The sequence below is a fragment of the Pyxicephalus adspersus genome, chromosome 12 (genome assembly GCF_032062135.1).
Source record: "Pyxicephalus adspersus chromosome 12, UCB_Pads_2.0, whole genome shotgun sequence".
NCBI lineage: Eukaryota > Metazoa > Chordata > Amphibia > Anura > Pyxicephalidae > Pyxicephalus > Pyxicephalus adspersus.
Genome location: NC_092869.1, coordinates 4,673,025 through 4,694,174, shown reverse-complemented (window position 1 = coordinate 4,694,174; position 21,150 = coordinate 4,673,025). Strand labels below are relative to the sequence as shown.

Sequence of the window (21,150 nt, the reverse complement as noted above, 5' to 3'; positions counted from 1 at the left end):
ATATGAAGGAATCCCTTTAAACAGAGATGCTAAGGATGCCCTATTTTACATCACCATCCTGGGGGCGCTCTTGGGAGGCTCAAGCACAAAAAATGCAACAAGTTTGTATTGCATCTGGGCCTCTTTTTAATATGTTATAGACAATTGACAGTATATTGGGAAGGATAAGGTCAATGATGACTTACGGTGGACGTCAAGCTTGACGGTGGTCTCCTTGCCGGTTGGAATGGCGTAGTTTGATGTCTTACAGGTGAACATCCGGCCAATGTCTTGGTCCGTTGGGACTATTAACAGGTAGCTCACGGTGGTTTCCAATTTTCCGTCCGCCATCTGCAGAAGAAGAGTCATGTTAAGAATGATTGTATTTAAAGAGGACATGGGCACGTGACCTACCTTGGGAAACAGGTCATTAGTAGCAGGATGAAATATAAACAGCCCAATAGCACAGAGGATGTGCAGAATCTATTGCAATGAGCAGGGCGGATAAGGGCTGCCCCCCTACCACCCTCGCCTTAGATGTGCCACAAAGAGATGCCGCTGCGCTTTCTGGCGGAATTAAAAAAAAAAAGGCCCTGGTCACCTAAGGTGTATTTGAATTACAAGTCCCGACACTTCCACAAAGGCTTTTCATGTGGCAGCGGCTGGAAGGAAGATCAAAACTCTCTGCCGTTTCCTGGAGGGCTAGCACCGCCCGAAGGCTCAGCAATGACCTGGAAGGCCAGATTTCAAGAGGAAGAACAGAAGATGAGCAGAGAGGAGATCACAGGCTTAAGGGAGGCCCCGGGATACTCACCGTGCTGGTGACGGCTCCTTCCTGCACTGCTCCGTCTCTGAGCCACTCGATGGTGGCCGCGGGCTTGGCTTTTTCCGCTCGGCAGGTCAAGTTGTAAGGATTGCCGGCTCTAAGCAGGAGGGTGTCACGGCCAGACTCGATTACAGGATCCTCCGGGGGAACTAGACAAATGACAGACATTATGCAGTTAAGCTTATAATAAAATAGGGTGACAACGCTAAGCCCCAGTCTTACAGTCATATGTTGTCACAGGGGACTGTAATTGGGTATTTCAACTCCAGTGCATATATGTATTTTATTACATTTTACTTTTTTCTGGCAGCAGATGGAGCACTCTACCTCTCCTGACATGTTTTCATCTATCTTTGGAGTTCTTGTGTACAGACCTCAATAACTCAATATGTTACAATTTAAACTGAATTAGGTTAATTTAAATAGGTGAACCTTTCCTTTTTAAAGGGGGAGCTCTCTACTCTTAATAAACAATCCATCCAGCAATTTGATTGTTATCTAATAGCTCAGTCTGGGGTTTCAATCAGTGAGAGATTACCTGCAAGCAGGCAGAATCTACTATGTCATGTTACCTAAGAAACAGAGCTTGGTTCATTTCCAGGTCGGAGGACAACCAGCATCATCTAGCCTCTCCCTCCCCAGCCTGACTGTCCCAGGCCATGCTACTTTTATTCATTGGATATCAGTTAAATAATGGAGGCTCGTCATCACTTATAGGGGGACTGCATTTTTAGTAACTCCCAATGACACCTATCCTAGGCATTTTGATATTTGCATAACTCCTCCCAAGGACCAGCCTACTGCTTACATCACAGTAGGATGTGATGTCTTTAGTAAGCTATTTACAGCCCCTGCTGGCCCTGCCCACCCACCCACCCACCATAATCTGTCTGCATTGCATAGAGAAGCACAGTGACCCAGTGTTGCCATCATAAGGTATGTAGGTATGTAAGTAGGCACCAGGTATGGCAGTATATTAAACTTCCTTTTGGTATGCGGCTGGGCATTCTGGACAGATTGGCTATTAGCAGGGCCGCCGCTAGGATTGGATAAGCGCAGCTTTCATTGGTGTCACGCAGGGCATTGAGGTGGCAGTAATTAGACTTCTGGCTGCCGGGGAATAATGTGAGAAAACAAAATCAAGGGGATTTCACGCAGAAGAAGCTCACACAAGGGTGCTATTGTCTCCCTCTCTATATTCCCATTGTGATGTGGAGGGCGCGCACTCACAACTCGCCCTGCCTGGCTGCCTGCTGATTACCTGCTAACAGGTCGCTGCAAGTCTGCCGCTGCTCCGAACAATTGCATATAAAGGGAGGGGTGCTGCTCCCTGCCTGAGAACTCAGTATGGTTTTGGAATAGGCTGAGCATTACATTGGCTGCCTCAGAGAACCTGTCATGATTGGGCAGTTGAAAGATAGCCATACACTGCCTATTGGAAATCAATCAATTCGATCTGCCATACATTTGATGCACTGTAAATGTGCATGATTTACTTTCGAGAAAATCGACAAGTGCATGGCCAGATTAAATGAGTTTAGAGATGAAGGGGAGAAGCAGCACAAAGAGCCAATCCGTTTTTGCGCTGACAAGGAGCATGCTAAAAGAAGGAGGGGCTGAGAGATTAGCTTATCTCTGTCCTGCTTCCTTACCCAATCACAGGCTGGGGGCGTGTCTATGACAGCCAGAGCTCAGAGAAAGTAAACTGCATGTTGTTGGCTGTCAATCATATTGGAAATCTGGGCACCTCTAGTAGTTACAGTTGATTACTGCAGAGGGAGATAAGATTTGCTATCTGTGTCCTCACTTCTTGTCCCTCTCGTCACCTACAAAGGAAATAGGCGTGCAGTTTTCACTGGGACAGAACAAGTTTAACCCCTGCCCAAATTTATTTGTTGTGCAAAACTGAAGGGGTGGGAGGAAGGTAACTTTAACTTCCAGATGTGACCCTCCAACTTGAGAGTCAGAGGTCATCACATGTCTGCCACAGTCAAGGATGTCCGCCTCTCTATAGGACATCAACAGTCACAGAGCACTCCTACTAGTAGACCTCTGGAAAGAGCAGGGAATGGTTGACATTTTAGCACAAACACTTGTTGCCTTATGGAGGGGCAGCCACTTCAATTCTTTATCATCTACCAATCACATCACAGCTACTAGCACCATACCCCAGAATGATCCGCCTCTGCGGATTGTGTCATTGAGCTGTCATTGGTTAGCCTTTTACTGCATAAAAATACCAATAGGAATACTGCAAAGCTTACTCAGCACGGTCAGCTTGGCTCCCTTAGAGCGCAGGGCGGCCTCTGTCGCTTGGCACTCGAAGTTGGCGTCATCGTAGATGCTGGCGTTGGTGATTTCCAGGTTGTACTGCCCAGAATCCGAATTTCCCACCACCTGATAACGAGGCCAAACTGGGTAGAGAGAGAAGAAAAAAAACAGGATTTTATATTCTGCACAAAAGTATTGTTTGGGGAGGTCAGTCCCTCTAAATCTGGATGGAGTCTGGCATTTACCCTGGTGCATGATTTGCAGAGCCAGCCTGGTGGAGTGTTCTCAGCTGCTGTAATGCCAACACAGCCTGGTCACCTCCCCGCCCCCTGCCTGTGATTGGACTGTGAAAGAGCAGCAGATAAATGATGGGGTTCACCGCTCCGTATTTTCTTCTTGCCAGCACATGTGAATGCAAGATAGCTGATTGGCCCCTATTTAGCCCCTCCTAGTCTGAATACTGTACTGAATACTGTAGGGGACTGCAATGGGCTGACATCAAATGTAGCTATTTATATTGGCTGGATTTAAAATAGCCATCAGTTCAATAAACAGAATATATACATTTGTATGTTTGCAGTTCTCTGCTGCTCCCATAGGTGATGGTGTTGGGCCAGTCCTATGCACATACCAGATACTCAGTGACTAAAGGGACTGAGCAATGCATACATGGGTAAAGCCAGCATTCAGATTGTATGTTTTACAATGTAGCAGTCTGCCAGCATTATATCTGTTCCGATAAAAGCAAAACTGTCCTGTTCCTGATGGGCATGCAAAAGTAGCCTCTTAATAATGAAGTTCATTTTAGCATGCTGTAAGTAAAGTAACACAGTTAAAGCAATAGTGCAGCCTGGTTTACTGGGATCAATCATTTTCTAACAAACCAGGTTCAGAACTGTCTGGCCAAATTTCGAAGAAGACTCGGTCCACTGACATCTGGAATATTTACTCACAGGGATGAGTAAGGTGGGATGTTTATAAGAAACACCCTATGGGAGTACGTCAGGCAGCGCCTGGAATACCCCCAACTAGGGTGACACCTAAAGGCTTTCATGTGGGAAATATTTTTAGAATGAAACAGGGGGTGTGGGAAGTCCCCTCTGGGGCTTGCGGTGCACCCACACATGGAAGAATAACGCAGGCTGGAAAATTGGGCATAACTATGCCGCAATACCTGTTCCTCGATGGCTTGTGGTGTTTGCCAACAGCACTGGATTTTAATGCGCTGACTTTGTAATTGTTTATTGTCATTTGTTGTGTTTGAGGTCAACCAGGGACTATTCATTGAACGATTCTGGTGAGCAAAGATTAGGTGATATACGGTAATGCCTCGCCCCCTCCTTTCCCCCCATTGGTCATTTTTTAATTATATCCTTTTTTATTTGGCTTTCTGGTCACATGATCCACAAAATGCTCTGTTTGGGGGCGGTCCTTGGCCCTGTACAAGACACAATTCACCTAATATAAGCCCAGGACGGCACAATGGGGTGACCACAAGTGGGCAGAATTTGTGCCAGCAGGACAGATCGGACCATTGCAGGGGATTTCCCTGAACTTTGTCAAAATTTCCTTTCACTTCCTGTTGACTTTCTAGGACAAGGAGTCAAAGACAACCCTCCCCCCATTATAAAACTTTGGATAGACTGGACAAATGGTTAGTAATAATGAGTATTCAAACTTTTTACAGTTGTCACCAGAACTGGTGGTGGGGAAAATCATTCAACAGGAAGTAGAAATCTCAGTGAAGGGATATAACCTCAAAGTTGTCACCATAATAGTTGTCCCTGAATCAAGATTTCCCCTCCTGTTCTGGTGACAAGTGTAAAACGTTGAATTTCCTGAGATTTTCTGTCCATTCTTCTCTCCCTGTTCGGCCTCTCTTTGGCTGCGAGGCCTTCCTTGGCATCCATCAGCGTGTCGACTGGACGCCAACAGAATGAAGTATTTGCAGCGATCCTGGTTAGTCAGCAGAATCTGGCCTGGCCTGCGAGGCCGGGGGATAAATTGCTGCCTGCGGTTTCCAGGGCGGAGGCTGGGGCCACAATTGATGGATGCAGAAGATTTAAAGAGCCAGACAGGTGACAGGGAGGTTGGTGAGGGCAGGAAATCTATGGGGTGATGTCAGCTATCAGGTTGCAGGGCAATTAAAGGAGAGGTCTACTAGGTAAGGTTCGCATTTTGAGGAATTGTCCTTCTATCGAACCAATGTCTTTCATTTCAAGGATTTGTCCCTCTATCAAAACCAATGTTCCTTATTTTTAGGTACTGTCCCTCTATTGAAACGAATATTGAAACCAACGTTCCACTTTTAACAGGACTGTCCTTCTATGGAAACCAACATTCTACATTTCGAGGGATTGTCTCTTTATTGAAACCAATATCCCTCATTTTAAGGAACTGTCCATTAAACCAATGTCCCTCATTTTAAGGAACTGTCTATTAAACCAATGCCTCATTTTGAGGGATTGTCCTTCAGTTAATACCAATGTGCTTCATTTAGAGGGACTATCCTTCTACTGAAACCAATGGCAGGAAGTGAACCCAATGAATAAATAAAAGCTGATTTTAGAGACCACCAGGTATAACACGCAACTCTGTCACAAATTTGCATGGTGGACAATTTTTCGAAGGCATTTTTTATTCTAAGTGACTGCGAAGAGTCGGGTGAAAAAGAAAAGAAGCTTTGAGAGCAAAGTTATTGAGCATTTCTATGGACCAATCAGATTTCAGTTAAAGAAGATAAGAAAGTCAACCCCCATTTAATGTACAGTGCTACCCAATATGTTGGAGCTATATAAATCCTGTTTATTAATATTATTAATAATAATATAATAATATTAATAACAACCCAGGGATAGCTGAATTGTGGTTGGCTCATGTGGGTTACCACACTTTGCCACAGAAAAATAAAGTCCTAAGAATCTTACTCTTCAGGTTTCCCAGTCCTAGGGCCAGGCCGTCTTTGGTCCATTGCACGATTCCGGAGTAGTTCAGCACCACACATGACAGAATCACTTTCTGTCCGGCCACCACCGTCTGGTCAGCTGGTTCCTGGAGGAAACGAGGCTGCACGGCTGTAATTAGAAAGAAACATCCCAGGGTCAATCATGGAGATTTCTTCATTAAAACCAAAGAAATTGTAATAAATATTAATGTGGAATTTTGATTAATAATACAGCGGAATGTTCTATAATTTAGGAAATGCCGGAATTGAGAGAGAGAGAAAAAGAACCTCCAATCCGAGGCCCAACAGTCACACATCTGTTTATATCTCTATTAATATCTATATCTCATACCTAGCCAATATCTATGCCAGATCTATCACATATTCATTACATATCAATCCCATACATAACTCATATCTATATCATATCTATCTCATAACTATTCCAGATATATCCCAGATTTATCCCATATAAATCCCATATCCATCCCAGACTTATTCCTTGTATATCCCATATGTATCTCATACCTATCCCATATCCATCCCATACTTATCCCATACATACCTCATATCTATCCCATACATACCTCATATCTATCTCAGATCTGTCCTAAAACCAACACATATCAATTGCATATCTATCCCATTTGTACCTCATATGTATATGTATCTATTCCAGGTCCATCTCATACCTATCCCAGATCTATCCTAGATCCATCCCATATCAATTCCATACATGTCCCATACCTATTCCATACATACCTCATATCTATCCCAAACCTATCCCATACATATACCTTATCTATCACACATATATCCCATACATATCTCATACCTATCCAATACATACCTCATATCTATCCCAAACCTATACCATATGTATCACATATTTATCCCATACATATCCCTTATCTATCACAAAAATATCCCATGCCTATCACATACATATTCCTTACATATCTCATATCTATCCCATACATATCACATATCTATGCCATGGTTATCCCATATCTATCCCATACCTATCTCATACATATTTTATACATATATCATATCTATCCCATGGTTATCCCATACCTACACAGTATCACACAGTAGCACACAGTATCAGTTAAAGTTAACCAGCAGAGATAGATGGAAACTTGATAGAACAATGGTTTATAACCAAAAGCTGAATGTACAAATCTCAATACCACATTCTCACAAAAAACACCAATATACATCGTCAGTTTTAAAGTAGTGAACTTTGTCCCCATTAGACTCTAGATTAATAGGTATAAGGTTAATAATGTCCCCATTAAACATTAGATTAATATTACTATACTGTTAGGTGTTTCTATTATTTTGTCCAAAGCTGCATTCAGGGGGTGACTTAGACCACCGGGACAGATTCATAAGTAGAATAACACTGGTGGGTGGACTAGCCCTTTAAGTCAAAGTCGCACAATACATTTTGGGGTAACACATTGTTGTTATGGTTATTGGTGTAATTTTTTTTTTTCGCTGTGATGCGTTCCATTTTCCGGTGTGATAAATACCGGTTCTCTGTGGTGCACCCGTAACATTCGCGACAATTTTACTTAGCTGAAAGCTAATGTACCGCAACATGGGTGAAAAAAAACCAGCATGATAAATAATATCCGACGCAGCCCGCGGGGCACACCGAGCGCAGATGCAGATATGTAATCCATATTGTGATGCACTCTCTGCCGTACATTTGGAATTAGGGGCACCCGAGGTCTTTGGTGAATTAAAGGGAAATCAAGTGTTGCAAAAACGATTGATCATCTTATCGTGTTTTAATAAGCTATTAACGTGTTCGGTGCCCCATAAACAACTTGGTCACACATGAAATTAGAGTGTTCAGAAGAGGATCACCAACAAAGCTAATGTGTCACACAGGCATCCCTTTCTGCATAAGCATGGCATCTGATACATGGGACAGCAGCAGTATAATGTTTAAAATGTTCAGTATAATGTTCAAAATCATGTGAACTTCCTTCCAAATGAATTCAGCTCATGCATTTACACAAAGACGTTAAGACAACCAAGCTCTTCTAACCTTGTGGTTGAGGGGAAGACCTTTGTTAACCATAGTTTGACTATCTTAGTGTGGAGGACCTCAACTGGCCTTCACAGAGCCCCAACCTCAACCCTACTGAGCACTTTTAGGAATTGGAATTAGAAGACTAATGGTGCTGCAGATCTTCTCAATCACCATCAGAACCTGACCTCACAATTGGACAAATTCCCACAGACACCCTCCAAAGGGTGAAGGGATTCACAGAAGATTGGAGAATTAAAGCTGCAATTTGGGGGGGGGGGGGGGGTAGGGAGCTCCAAATTAAAGTTTTGTGAACTATTTCATATTTATGGCCATTGGGCAACTCCATATTAATGGCCTTTCGGCAACTCCATATTAATGGCCTTTGCACAACTCCATATTAACGGCCTTTGGGCAACTCCATATTAATGGCCATTAGGCAACTCAATATTAAGGCCCATTAGGCAACTCCATATTAATAACCATTGGGCAGCTTCAAATTAATAGCCATTAGGCAGCTTCATATTAATGGCCATTGGGCTTCACCATATTATTGGCCTTTGGGCTTCACCATAAAGGGCATTGGGCTACTATATATAAATGTCCATGGTTTTGGAATATGATGTCCAACAAGCTCCTACAGGCGTGGTGGTTAGGCATTCAACGCATAACCATCTAATGTATATTGAGGTTTCATAAGGCACATCAAGGACTCCTAACTCTTGTTCAGGGGTCTCCTGCAGTTTTCATCCACACTGATGAAACAAAGCCTTGATAATGCTCATGAAAGCGTGCAAACAGACTTCGGCTTGGAGATCAATAATAATAAAAAAGAGCACATCAGACGAGGAGAACATTGAGAATTCCTGGTCCCCCCCAACACCGTCTATCTCCGCATTCCAGATAGCATGCTGAGACATCTAACTATACTCTCGGCAGAGCCTAGCCTATGGGGAGTAATTGCCTTCAACTGTAGGCCTTGACAGGGTCACCACCCCCCTCCCCACTCTACCACCTCTTCCCAGCCGGGTAAACATTCAGGCCGATCAATAGCAGTCATGTTTCCAGAGAGCTGCAGTTTGATTCAGTCTCAGAGGTTAAAAACAGAATGACTGCTCAGCTGCCTGGAGGCTAACTCATTATTAATTGGGCTCTGTTCTACATTGGCCTCTCCTCGAGCTCTGATCATACCCAGCAGGGGCATTAGGGGAACCTGGACAACCCCGTCATGGGAACATAGGAACATGGGGAAGGTTGACAAGATGGTTTTCTGTTTTTGCAATATAGAAACAGTTCGATGGAACATTACTCATCTCTGATAGTATTGCCTTCTTTACCCTGAAAAGGATGCATCTCCAAGTCCATGGTCAACTTTTGGTCTGTGCATCAGGACTTACGTGATTGCAATCATTGTTATAGTGAGATGAAACCATCACTGCGCTGTTTCTTCATTCCCTATCCAGTCACTGGGTTTGGATCCAGAACAGCCTGGGCTCAGAATAAGTGTGCTGAAAGGTGTTGGTCACCTGACTGGGGACATCTTGTGGCAGAAAAGAAGTACTGCATGTAAAATTTCTGGGTTGAAACTGGATTGCAACAAAAGCTGTTTTTGATATTTTATTTTTGGCTGGATAGACATGTAGGGTTTATCTTGGCTGATATGACAGGTTCACTCTAATCTAAACAATTTCTGAATCTTGCAGCCCACTGCATCAGGCAAGCTGAAAGCTGCAGAACTGAAGGCAATGCTTCCAATGTGGCTTTGTCACACATGCCGAGCTAATGCCTTGACGGTGTTTGGCAGAGCAAGCTGAGCCAATCTGATATTTTGACAAGCTGCCAGACTTCACCCTGTAAATGTACAGAATGCACAGCACAGCCGTATAAGGCTTACAAATCCCCGTCAGCTCACAGAGATATACGACAACATGTCGCCCACGTGTACCCTCCTCCTCCCCTCTTTGTGCTGCTCCATTGTTTGGCACCTCCAATTTCTCATTAGCATTTTTAAATAAGCAGAGGTGCCAGTTTCAGATTGGTTGTTCGAGCCCAGAGCCCGGGGAGGCCACAGTGGCAGTGGCGCCGGTTTTGGAGAGAGACGGATACCTGAATATGCTGGAAGCTGTATGCTGCACCAGACAAAAGAGGGATTAACATGGCGGCCAAAAGGGACTTCTCGTCATAGAAGCTGACAATTTAATTATTACTTTACTCACTGGGAAGGGTTGGCAGAGGTAGTTTTGTATTTCTATACTAATCGCTCCTTTTTACCCCAACACTTACCTTAGCTGTATCCCCAACACTAACCATCCCTGTATTCCCCAACACTACCTCTCCCTGCAACCCCAAAACTAACCCTCCATCCCCCGTAACATCCACAGTAAACCAACTGGCAATCAACAGCTCTTTTTTACCCCCAACACTTACCTTAGCTGTATCCCCAACACTAGCCATTTCTGTTACCCCAACACTACTACTCTTTTTTTACTCCCAACACTAACCATCCCTGTATTCCCCAACACTAACCATCCCTGTATTCCCCAACACTACAGCTCCTTGCAACCCCAACACTTACCCTCTCTGAAACTCCTACACTAAACCTACCTGAAATCCCCAACAGTAACCATCTCTGTCCCCTACACTACCACTTCCTGCAACTCCAACACAACCCTCCTGCTAACCCCTAAACTAAATCTACCTACAACCCCCATCCCTGTATCATCAACACTACCACTCCCTCTTACCCCCAACACCAACTGTACCTGCAACCTCCAACAGTATCCATTCTTGTAAATCCCAACATTGCCATTTCGAGCAACCCAAACACTAGTAACTGGTAACTTCCCATAACTCCTACACTAAACCTACCTGCAACCCCCAACAGTAACCATCTCTCTAAACCCCACATCACCGTTCCCTGCAAAACCTATCCCTGTAACCCCAACACCACTGCCCCATACAAGCCCCAACACTAACCCTCCCAGTAACCTTAACACTAAATTAGCCTGTGATTCCAATAGTACCACTCCCTGTAACCCCTAAAACTACTGCTCCCTGATACCCCACAACTAGCATTCCCTGTAACCCTAATACTACCATCCTCTAAAAGCCCAACATTAACCCTCCTTGTAACCCCAACACTAACTCCAACTGCAACCCCCATCAGAAATCATCCCTGTAACTTCAACACAAATTTTCCCATCGTTTTCCTAACACTGGGTGATGCTCCTTGCACCCCAACAGTAATCTATTCTGCAACACCCACTTTGTAGCCCTTAGATGAACCCTTTCTGATACCAGTGACCACTAGGGAGAGCCTTTACAAAGCAGTGTACAAAATACATAGATGAAAACAGGGAACACGTTTCATCTTTTTAGGTAAAAATGGCAGTAATTATTTAAAAGTGTGTACCTAAAAAAATACCAGTTTTCTGGCCATTAGATATTTGATAACTTCCTAATAATATCATCCATGTAGGATCCCTGCCCTCCCCTGACCCCCCATCACCACATCTTGCTATAAACCGTAGCTCTTAGTCTGTGCTCTATGAGATGCTTCTGTCACTTGTCAGCTCTCCAAGACTACTAGTTAAGCCTGAGAGATTTTTTTTTTTAATTTACAGATCCCGAAAAGTTTAATTTACTAAAAGCATCCTTTAAGTGCACCCTGTACTCCGATTCCCTACCTATCTCAGTCAATTAAATTAATTGTAGCAAAGAAAAATCACTAGGACAGAAAATGCTGCGGAAGCAAAGCCCTGGCACGGCGGCTTGGTGGTGTAACTCTTTATGGTCTCTGCGTTCTTGATCTCATGTGGAGAAAACTTCTATTGAGATGTGCAAAGGATGACTTAAATTAAGCCTGTCAACTTCCCATACTGGCGACAACGGGGCCACTAAAACAGGAAAAGATAGTTCCCAAATGGGGATACAGCCAGCAATAGAAAAACTTCTCACTGGCAGAGTGGAGAAAAGGGAAAACTTCTGGAGTTTCAAGCTCCATCCAATGGGTCCCCCTATTGCTTTTCCATAAAGGGTCAAAAAAGTGGTGTTTCCCAACCAGGGTTCCTTGAGGTCTTTTTGGCCATCTATGAGGACGGCATTCTTTCCAATAGTCAGCAATGTAAGAGGGAATCTTCCCACTGACCACCACTCTAATATAATGTGAGTTGTGGATATAGTAATTACAGAAGGGTATTTCAGGCGTTCCCCCATGTTAGGATGGTTAAGAAAGGTTGGAAAAAAGCAGCTTTTTCTACATCCCTTACCCGATGGCATGGGTCACATTAAATTCACACAATTATGTTCTAAATTTTTGAGGGACCAAAAACGTCATCAAGGAACCATGTGATAGACTGGATTATTACTTAGTCATCCATGCTTTGGAGGCCACTGGTAAATAGTATTATCGGCCAAACCATTGTGATCATTGCCCGTAAAATGCCACTGTAGAACATTACCATTGGTCTAACCCTTGCTTAGAAAGCTAAGCTATGGATCTGGTAAAGAATGACCCTAAAAGGCCACAGTAGATCAGTGTTTTTGGTCCATCCATTGAATAATTTGATTTGTTGTGGACTTGGTATGGAACATCCATTCATCGTAGAACATTCATTCTAGGCATTAAGCAATTCCCATGCTCTGAACCTAGCAAAGAATGCCCATCATAATAATGATTAAGGCCATCATAGAATGGAATTTTTGGCTAAATCATATTATCAGCCATGCTTTGGGCTTGGTAAAAAAATGTCCTTAAAAGGAAACCATGAAAGGTTAAAATTTGCCAAATCGTTGCATAAATATTCATGTTCCAGACCTAAAAAGGAATGTCCTTAAAAGGCAATTGTAGAACAATATCATTGCCCTAACCATTGCTTAGTCAACCATGCTCTTGTTTTGTTGACGAATGACCCAAAAAAGTCACCACAGAACATAATATTTAGTCATATTTTGGATTATTGGTCGTACTCGGGGTGTAGTAAAGAATGTCCTGAAAAAGCCACCATAGAACAGTGTAATTTGCCAAACCCAGTGAGCATCCTCCAGACCTGATGAAGATGTCCTTAAAGGCCATTGCTTCGTCGACCATACTGCAGCCCTGGTATAGAATGACCTAAAAAGGCCATCATAGAACGGTATAATTGGCATTGCATTATTGACCATGATTTGAACCTAGAGAAGAATGTCCCTGGGAGGTCACCATAGAAGGGTATAATTGGCCAAAGTATCGCTTTGACCCTGGTGAAGAATGACCCAAATAGGCCACCATAGAATGGCCAGATCATTTTATTATCAACCATGCTTTAATCCTAGAGATGAATGTCCCAAGGAGGCCACCATAGAGCGGTATAATTGTCCAAACCATTGCATTATTGACCATTCTTTGGACTTGATGAAGAACATCCTTAAAGGGCCATCATACAACATTATAATTAGTCAATTCACTGCACACAACAGCTGCAGGCTTTTCTGAAGTGCTTTTCTTTTTTTTGTAAGCTATAAAAGTGTCAAATACCTTGTGTATTATTTGAAATAAATGCTCCCTATAAAGGCTTCTCGGCAGAGATTATTTATGAAATAATTGTGTGGTTTCAGAGAATCTCAGAGCACACAGCTCCATTGTCATACGGAGATGCATTATACCCGCAGTGTGATGGACCTGGGGCCACACACGCGCCCTCCGATGGTCTATTGTTATGATAAAAAAAGAATGCCAGAGATTTTTTTTTTTAAAGGATCGCGCCTGTCAGGGACCAACAAGCTTTTATTGTTTAATGAAGAATAACTTTTAATACTTGCAACGGCAATGTCTTGTAAATCAACTTCTGAGAAGTTAATATTTTACCCTATACATTTACATGAGCTGCAATAACACAATGATAGGTGTGGCCCTGTAGTCGCTATATGTACCTCAGACGGTGCAGTCAGCTTCACTGCTGAATGGCAGTCTAAAGAAATATACCCATGTAGCCAGTTTTTGGACAAAGCTTTGTCTATTGACGAGATAAGAGGCTTAAAGTTCAACTAAACCCCGTGTATACTCACCTGTCCCTGTTCCGTTGCCACCCTCCTCCTTCTTGCCTCAATTGGATCAGGGACACAGCAAAGAAAAGGGTCTAATCCTTTCCTCCCCAGGAGTTTGGCCTAAAATTTATAAATAACATATTTTTTCATTTTTGCTTTGTACCCAATCCCGAGAAACAGCACTACATAATCATAAGGCTGCTCTTAGTAAAACGCATGTTTCGCTGCAACGCAAGGACAGACCTTGGTCCCTTCCTACCTCACAACTCTAAAGGTTCTCTCAGCTTTGAAGCCAAGTCTTGTGTCCCCTCTGGAGGGGAATAACTCTCCTTCTCTCCCCCTCTTTCCCTATTTAAATCACGCCTGCTCTTTGTGGCTGTCTGCTTGGCAAGAGCGCAGACTAAGACAGGAGTCCCACCTGGGAGTCCATGTGAAGATGAAGAGAATGTTCTGAGCTCGACTATGGCTGCGTCAGGGGGATTCCTACCTCCCCCGCTCTTATCTGAGGTGTCACGCTGCAGTAACGCATTTTACATTTATTTCGCTCTAACATCATCCCTGCGAGTGCCTGGATCTCTGGCATGGATGGCATTCTTGTTATGCCGCCAAAGGACAATGTGCGGGACTAAGTAGATGTAATGCTAAAAGAGCTGTAGTAAAGTAGATATAAACCCAATGAATAAAATTGCATTTAGGCTTTACCATGTCATTTTCAATCTACAGCTGAAAATAATTGCTGGTGATCCTGCCATGAAAGTCCAATCAAGTCCTGGCTTCTTCCCCTAAAAAATAATACTAAAATACTAAAAAGTCTGAAATGACTCTTACTGTTCATTGACCGTTTCCTCCTTCCTCTATATCAGGGGTGTCAAAGTCTGGCCCACAACGTCCTTTCTTTGGCTCCCAAAGGAATCGTAAATATGAATTGCAGCTGGCCCGCCACTGCATTGAATTAGTGCCGCTACTACAATTCCCGCATAACTCACGTATTTAGACCAGTGGCCTCTCTACCTATGCGTTGTCCGCATTGAACTGTTTTTTAGACGCAAGTAATGCGGGGAATTGTAGTAGCGGCATCACTCACATCTATAGACCAACGGCCTCTCTGCCTATGCGTGGCTCCGCATTGGACTGTTTTATAGACGCAGAGAATTGTAGTAGCGGTGCTATTTCAGTTTCAAGGTTGGCCCGCGACTTAAGTTTTAAATTTTGGCCCACCGTGTATTTGAGTTGGACACTCCTGCTCTATATCGATGTGAAGATCATTCAGTTTTATTTCGTATTCACCATTGAAGGGTGACAAAAGTAAAAGCCGTCGCCCAATCCTGGCTAAAAAGCGCTGAATGACCCGGGTTCAATTGCCTATTGACAAAGCCACAGTAGGACACACAGAACTTGATGAGCCAAAGTTAAATGAAGGAAGTAGGTGTTGTTTACGGCGCTTCTGGCGCGGTCACCACTAGGATTACGCCCTTGGCAGACATTTTGTTTTTCGGGGCTTAGTGCAGTTGTGTCTGTTTCCTGCGGAGATTAAACTCTTCTGGTGACTTACGAATGACTGTCCATTGGGTTTAATCTCAGAGACACACACACACAAAACTAAAAAAAAAACTCAATTCCATTCGGTCGCCAGCGACACAGCAAAGTCCTCATTACCCAGGAGATACGTGTCACTTCGTTTTAGCGTTTGACCGCATTTCCTGCCTCTAATACCATCACACAAAGGTCACGTCTCTTTAAATATTCCTCCTATCTCAGTCACTTTGCAGCCCCTTTGATCCGTTTCACAAAGCCGCCTTGATCTCCGCCACATCCCCGAGTCCCCGTCCTCTTATCTTCGTGACAAAGGGATGTTTTCCGCCGCGCGGACAAGACTCTTTCATATGTGGGAATTATGTGGGAATACAAATAGCTGGCACTGGATCGCCCCGGTCAATAACAAGACAAAAGGAGTAAGATAATGAAATGGTGAAATTTTTCTTCCCCCATCATGATAAGTAGCAAATTTTGTTTGGACAACAATATTATGACTTGCATACATTGCGATTAGCACTCTTTTGGTGGTTTTTGGAATAACGGTGAGGTTTTTACATTTTTGTTCCTGTTAAAGATTTTTTCTCACTTCCTGCCCGGTCTTCATGACAGGAAGTGAGAGGAAATCACTTTCTGACAGCCGTTATCTAAGCAGCTTTCATTGGGTAATTTTGGGTAACGATAGAAATGCGACTGGGTAGGGGGAGGGTCGTGAGAATATCCCAGCGGTTGCTTTAACAAAATCCTTAAGCTTTATCAGTAAACAGTGGCCTTTTTACTGCATCTGGAAGCTTACAGAATCAAGACTTTTGCTTTCTGCAAGGGCTTAGAGGAAACATCTTTCCAGACTCGAATGTATTTTCCAGTGTATCGGGAAAAAAAGGGAAGCATGCACATTTTTATGACTTTTGTTGTTTGTGATTTCCTATCTAGGTGACAACTGCAACCTCTATTTATTGTCCTGGTGTCACAGACAGGAAGTGAGGGTTTTTGTATGATTGGATACAGAACGCATGGAATGCATGAGTGGTATCCCCTCACATAGCTGGGGTGTGTAGAGATTGTAAAATCAGATTGAAGAATGTATGATCAGGTTATTTTCTAGTGTTAAATTAGGGACAGCCAAATTCAGTAGTATCTGGATGCACTGGACGACTCAGTTTAAAAAAAAACTCACAGAGACGTTAAAAAGAACTGGTGTTGGTTTTAAAACAACAAAGAATTGGTATAAACTGTCTCATTTGGGGGAAACAAAAGGGAAGTAATCTCAGCGATCTGATGGGCCAATTATTAACAAGTGACTCCAATTGTGCATTCGTTACCCTGCACCGCGCAGCCGGGCCGGGTGGGAAAAACAAATAATACTCCTCTGATTTGCATGGTGTCCCCCAATTTGACGCTAACGAGTTGTCCTGCCTGGGCCAAAAACTACAAATTACCCAACTCCGGCATAGCGGCTGCTTTGTGCAACAAACATTCAGGGCTTAGTCATACCCATGTACTATGGGACTGCCCCTGTATTATGCATTATCTCAGACCCCTGTTCATTTGAATGGACTGCCTTCAAACTATAGTGCACTAAAGTGCATGCACCATTTTCTGCCTCCACTATGCCTGGCAGCACACTTAAAGTGGAACTAAGTCTTAGAAATCAATAAATGCAACCAGGATGGTTCACTTCTAGAGACAGGCAATGTGTCTTATGCAATAACATAAACAATGCCTGCATAATCACATGCACAGGGGGGTGCACAGCCCCAACAAGTGAGTCAGGAGCCTCCCATCATGATAAAACCATTTCCTTGTTTCCATCTCACATATTATTCTAAAAAGTGGGTGATTCTGTCAGAGTTTTGTTGTCTTAAAAGGTATCCTGTGTACTCACTCCCCGCTCACTCATCCACAGACTGAATTATTTAGGATTTCCTGAGGCTGCTGGAGGTGACGCTCGCCGAACTGCATCAAACGCAACAACAACCTATAGCGGATTACTATTGGCCGCGTATCATTAAAGGTTTGTCCATGAGAGGATGACTCTGCCAACCTGATTAAATCTAAAACTAAGATTGAACTCTTAAGTAGACTATCCTTTTAAATTCAAAGGGACCAGTCAAAATTATGATTGCAATACAGCGAAGGGATGCAGGGCTTTTGTCTTCCATCCTGGCATTGCTTATTTAGACAAGAAGAAAAAGTTCAGGTTAAGCAGAAATGCCTAATTCTGAGACAATGACCCAGGGATGGCCCAACTCCAATCACATCCCTGATTTACCCACACTACAATCTACAGCAATGGTACCCAGCTGGTAGTCAGAGACCACTAACCGTGGCATTAATCCCAAATTCCTCTCTAGAGGTTCAGTAATATGAATATAGATTTGGGGGGGGTCCCTTAAAGTGAGGGAAAATGGACTTCCATCTCTACAGATAAGGCAAAGGAAGACAAAAGGGTAACAGTTGGTTTCGTCACCCCGAGGGTGGAGGCACAGGACACCTTATGTGCGGGTCTGTTCCTGATAATAAGTGGTCCTTTAGGGTAATGAAACTCATCGAGGCTGTGGTTTTCAGGAGGTGGGACCATGACACCCTGCACACACAGGTATTACCCCTGCTGTCATGCAACCTGAAAGAGTGAGATTATTTTGTGGCAAAGAAGAGGTACAGCATGGACAGTTATGGTTTGAAGGAGAGTATTGTTGCCAAAAGGGGGAAAAATATGCAAAGGGAAATTTTAATATAAATGTATATATATTTTCTGAGTTGGTTACTAAAGATATTTTTCATTTTTTTTTTTTCTTCAGCATCAGTGGGTTCCAAAACCTACCGTGCAGCAGACACCTCAGCTGGTATCAGGCAATCACAAGTATATAATGAGCTTCTCATATAACATACCAGGTTATAAAAAGAGCTCGGATGAGAGGACAGGTCAGCTTCCGCGAGGCAAAGGGATAGCCTGCAAATGAGAGAGCAGGGGAAGAGGAGATAGGCATCAACACTCACAGTGTGTAGGCTCTGTCTCCATGTATTTATCAAATGAAGCTCTGATTAAACCCTAGGGCTCCCCGCTCCAATCTCTCCCTCTCCTCTCGCTATTAAACTCAAGGTTCAAAGAAAAGCCTTTTATTCATGTCGACAGCTTTCAGATGGAACTAAATCTCTCCATGTTAGACTTTTTTTTTCGTCTCTCCTTTTCTCCCTTGCTTTCAAATTTAAGCTTTTTTTTTTTTTTTTTTACTAGGTCACTTTATTATTTATTTTTTTCCAAGGAGAAAAAGCGTAAAAAGTGTTTGTAGATACCTAGGAGTTTAGGAGAAACATCTTTATTGAATGGGAAGTATGACTTTGAAAAGGTTAGATAGAAGCTGTGTTTTTTTTAATCACTCCTGAGTGTTGATTTAGGTGTGCGTTGTCCTCAGAAGCTGCCAATTGTCCACAATAATCATTAAAATCACAGAGATTGTGAAGGAAAAAACAATTCCTAAAGCAAAACTATACCATATACACATATATATAATATAAACTGTATATATATATATATATATATATATATATATATATATATAATTTCATTGCTTTGGGTATACAATTAAGATGCAAAAATAGATTAGTCTATCGGCCTATCTTTGCATCTTAATTGTATACCCAAAGCAATGAAACCGTGTATCGCGAAAGAGAGCAAAGAACCTACCTAAGACTGAGTCTCATCTATCTATCTATCAATTGATCATTGTAAAAATTATATGTGAACATCTGATCATTACAACTTCTAAATGGACAAAAGAATCTGGATTCCCTACCAACTGGATGAGTTCAGGTGCCTCCATTGAAGAGGCCTGGTAATACTACAGAATAAAAAGGCATTTTAGACATATGCACTCCTCCATCCTTGTGATCAAAGTTTGGTGAAATCTTTTTTCAATTCCACCATGACTAAGCCCCCATGTACAAAATCAGCTTTGTGAAGACATGGTTTGACCAAGTTGGTCTGAAGAAACTCAAGTGTCCTTGTCCTACTGAACACCTTTGGGGTGAATTAGAAAACCAATGATGAGCCATAACTTCTCATCCTGCATCAGTACCTGATCTTGCAAATGGACAGATCTCTTGCAAAAAACTCAACCCTACTAAACACCTTTGGAGTGAATTGAAACAGCAACTGTAAGTCAGGTCTTCTCATCCAACATCAGTACCTGACCTCACAAATGGTCAAGTGCTCTACACAAATCCCGAACCTCATCCCTACTGAACACTTTGGATTTAATTGAACACCAATGATGTGAACAACCAAGGACTTTCCATCCAACGTTAGTACTTGACCTCACAATTGCTCAGGTGTCCTACACAAAGCCCAGACCTCAATCCTACTGATAACCTTTGGGGTGAATTGTAACATCAATGATGAGCTAGGTCTTCTCAACCTGACTTCACAAATGGGCACAAATTTACCACAAACCCCCCCTGAAATCTTGTGAAATGTCTTAACAGAGGAGAGAAGATTGCTAGAGCCATGAATAGAGAACCAGATCCATATTGATGACCTAGGTTTTGGAATGGGATGTCCAGTAAGCTCTTTTAGATGTGATGGTCAGTTGTCCACAGGATCTGGCCATAATAATAAGGAATGCTATCTGGTAATACCAGGAACCTTCATTACTTTTCTTTCCTTGTTTTTTTCCACAGCTCTGTGATTCCAGTAAAATGGACAGCTTGCTTTATTCCCATCATTGACTGCTAGCTGCATCAAGCTTGTTAATCAAGCTCTGTCCTTATTCCAGGCCAGTCGTTATACAAATTTACGTCAACTCTGTAACGAGCAGAACGAGCTGCTCCCCGCTTTCTTGCTCATGTGCCCACTCATCTTCCGGCCTCTCATAACAATGCCCGACAGAGCTCAATGCCATGCGAGAGACCGGGAAAATAGAAATGCCTTGAAAACGCCCTATTTTCCGAAGGACCACAGAAAAAAATGGAAAAAATGAGAAGTCTTTTGTCTTTATTCAGAATCTTTTTATTTTACCCTCCACTAGCGAGAATGTTATCTGCTGACCGGGGAAATCACACAGCTTGAGGCATTAAAGTGTAAAGTGCAGCTGACAACACTATCAATCCTATTCAATAAGAGTTACGGTGTAACTCATAGCAACCAAGAAACAGTCAACTTTCATTTTTTGAACAGATGTGACTGGCAAATGGGAGACATAGAGAGGCCTACTGTAGTATTAACAGGTCTGAACGGTTTTGGGGCTGGAGCTAGGAATCCTCGTAAGGTCTATCAATTGCTGCACTTTTATCAAAGCTGTTTCTAAGCAAAAGCCAAGGGAGTTGACAAGTGGCACAGTGGTGAGGGTACCATTTTGGCCTCTGACCCTGCCAAGAACTAATATGCCCACTGATGTCACATTACATATACCAGGATTGGACTTTGCTGGATGCTGGAACATGGAGCTATGCCTATTCCACCATTTCCATGAGCTGCTGTAAATATGGAGGTAGGGGGAGCATCAGCTTTTTTTTTTTTTTTTTTTTTTT

General features: G+C 42.9%; 1 protein-coding gene across 1 annotated transcript in view; it reads right to left on the bottom strand.

The window, feature by feature from the left end:
* The window catches only part of KIRREL1 (kirre like nephrin family adhesion molecule 1), a 124,113-nt gene that overhangs the window by 24,370 nt on the left and 78,593 nt on the right, over window positions 1-21,150 (bottom strand). Inside the window, exons 2-5 of the mRNA XM_072429091.1 lie at window positions 6,004-6,150; window positions 3,070-3,219; window positions 794-954; window positions 186-330 (exon numbers count right to left, since the gene is read on the bottom strand). Coding sequence (XP_072285192.1) covers window positions 186-330; window positions 794-954; window positions 3,070-3,219; window positions 6,004-6,150 — 603 coding nt within the window. The remainder of the gene's footprint in view (window positions 1-185; window positions 331-793; window positions 955-3,069; window positions 3,220-6,003; window positions 6,151-21,150) is intronic.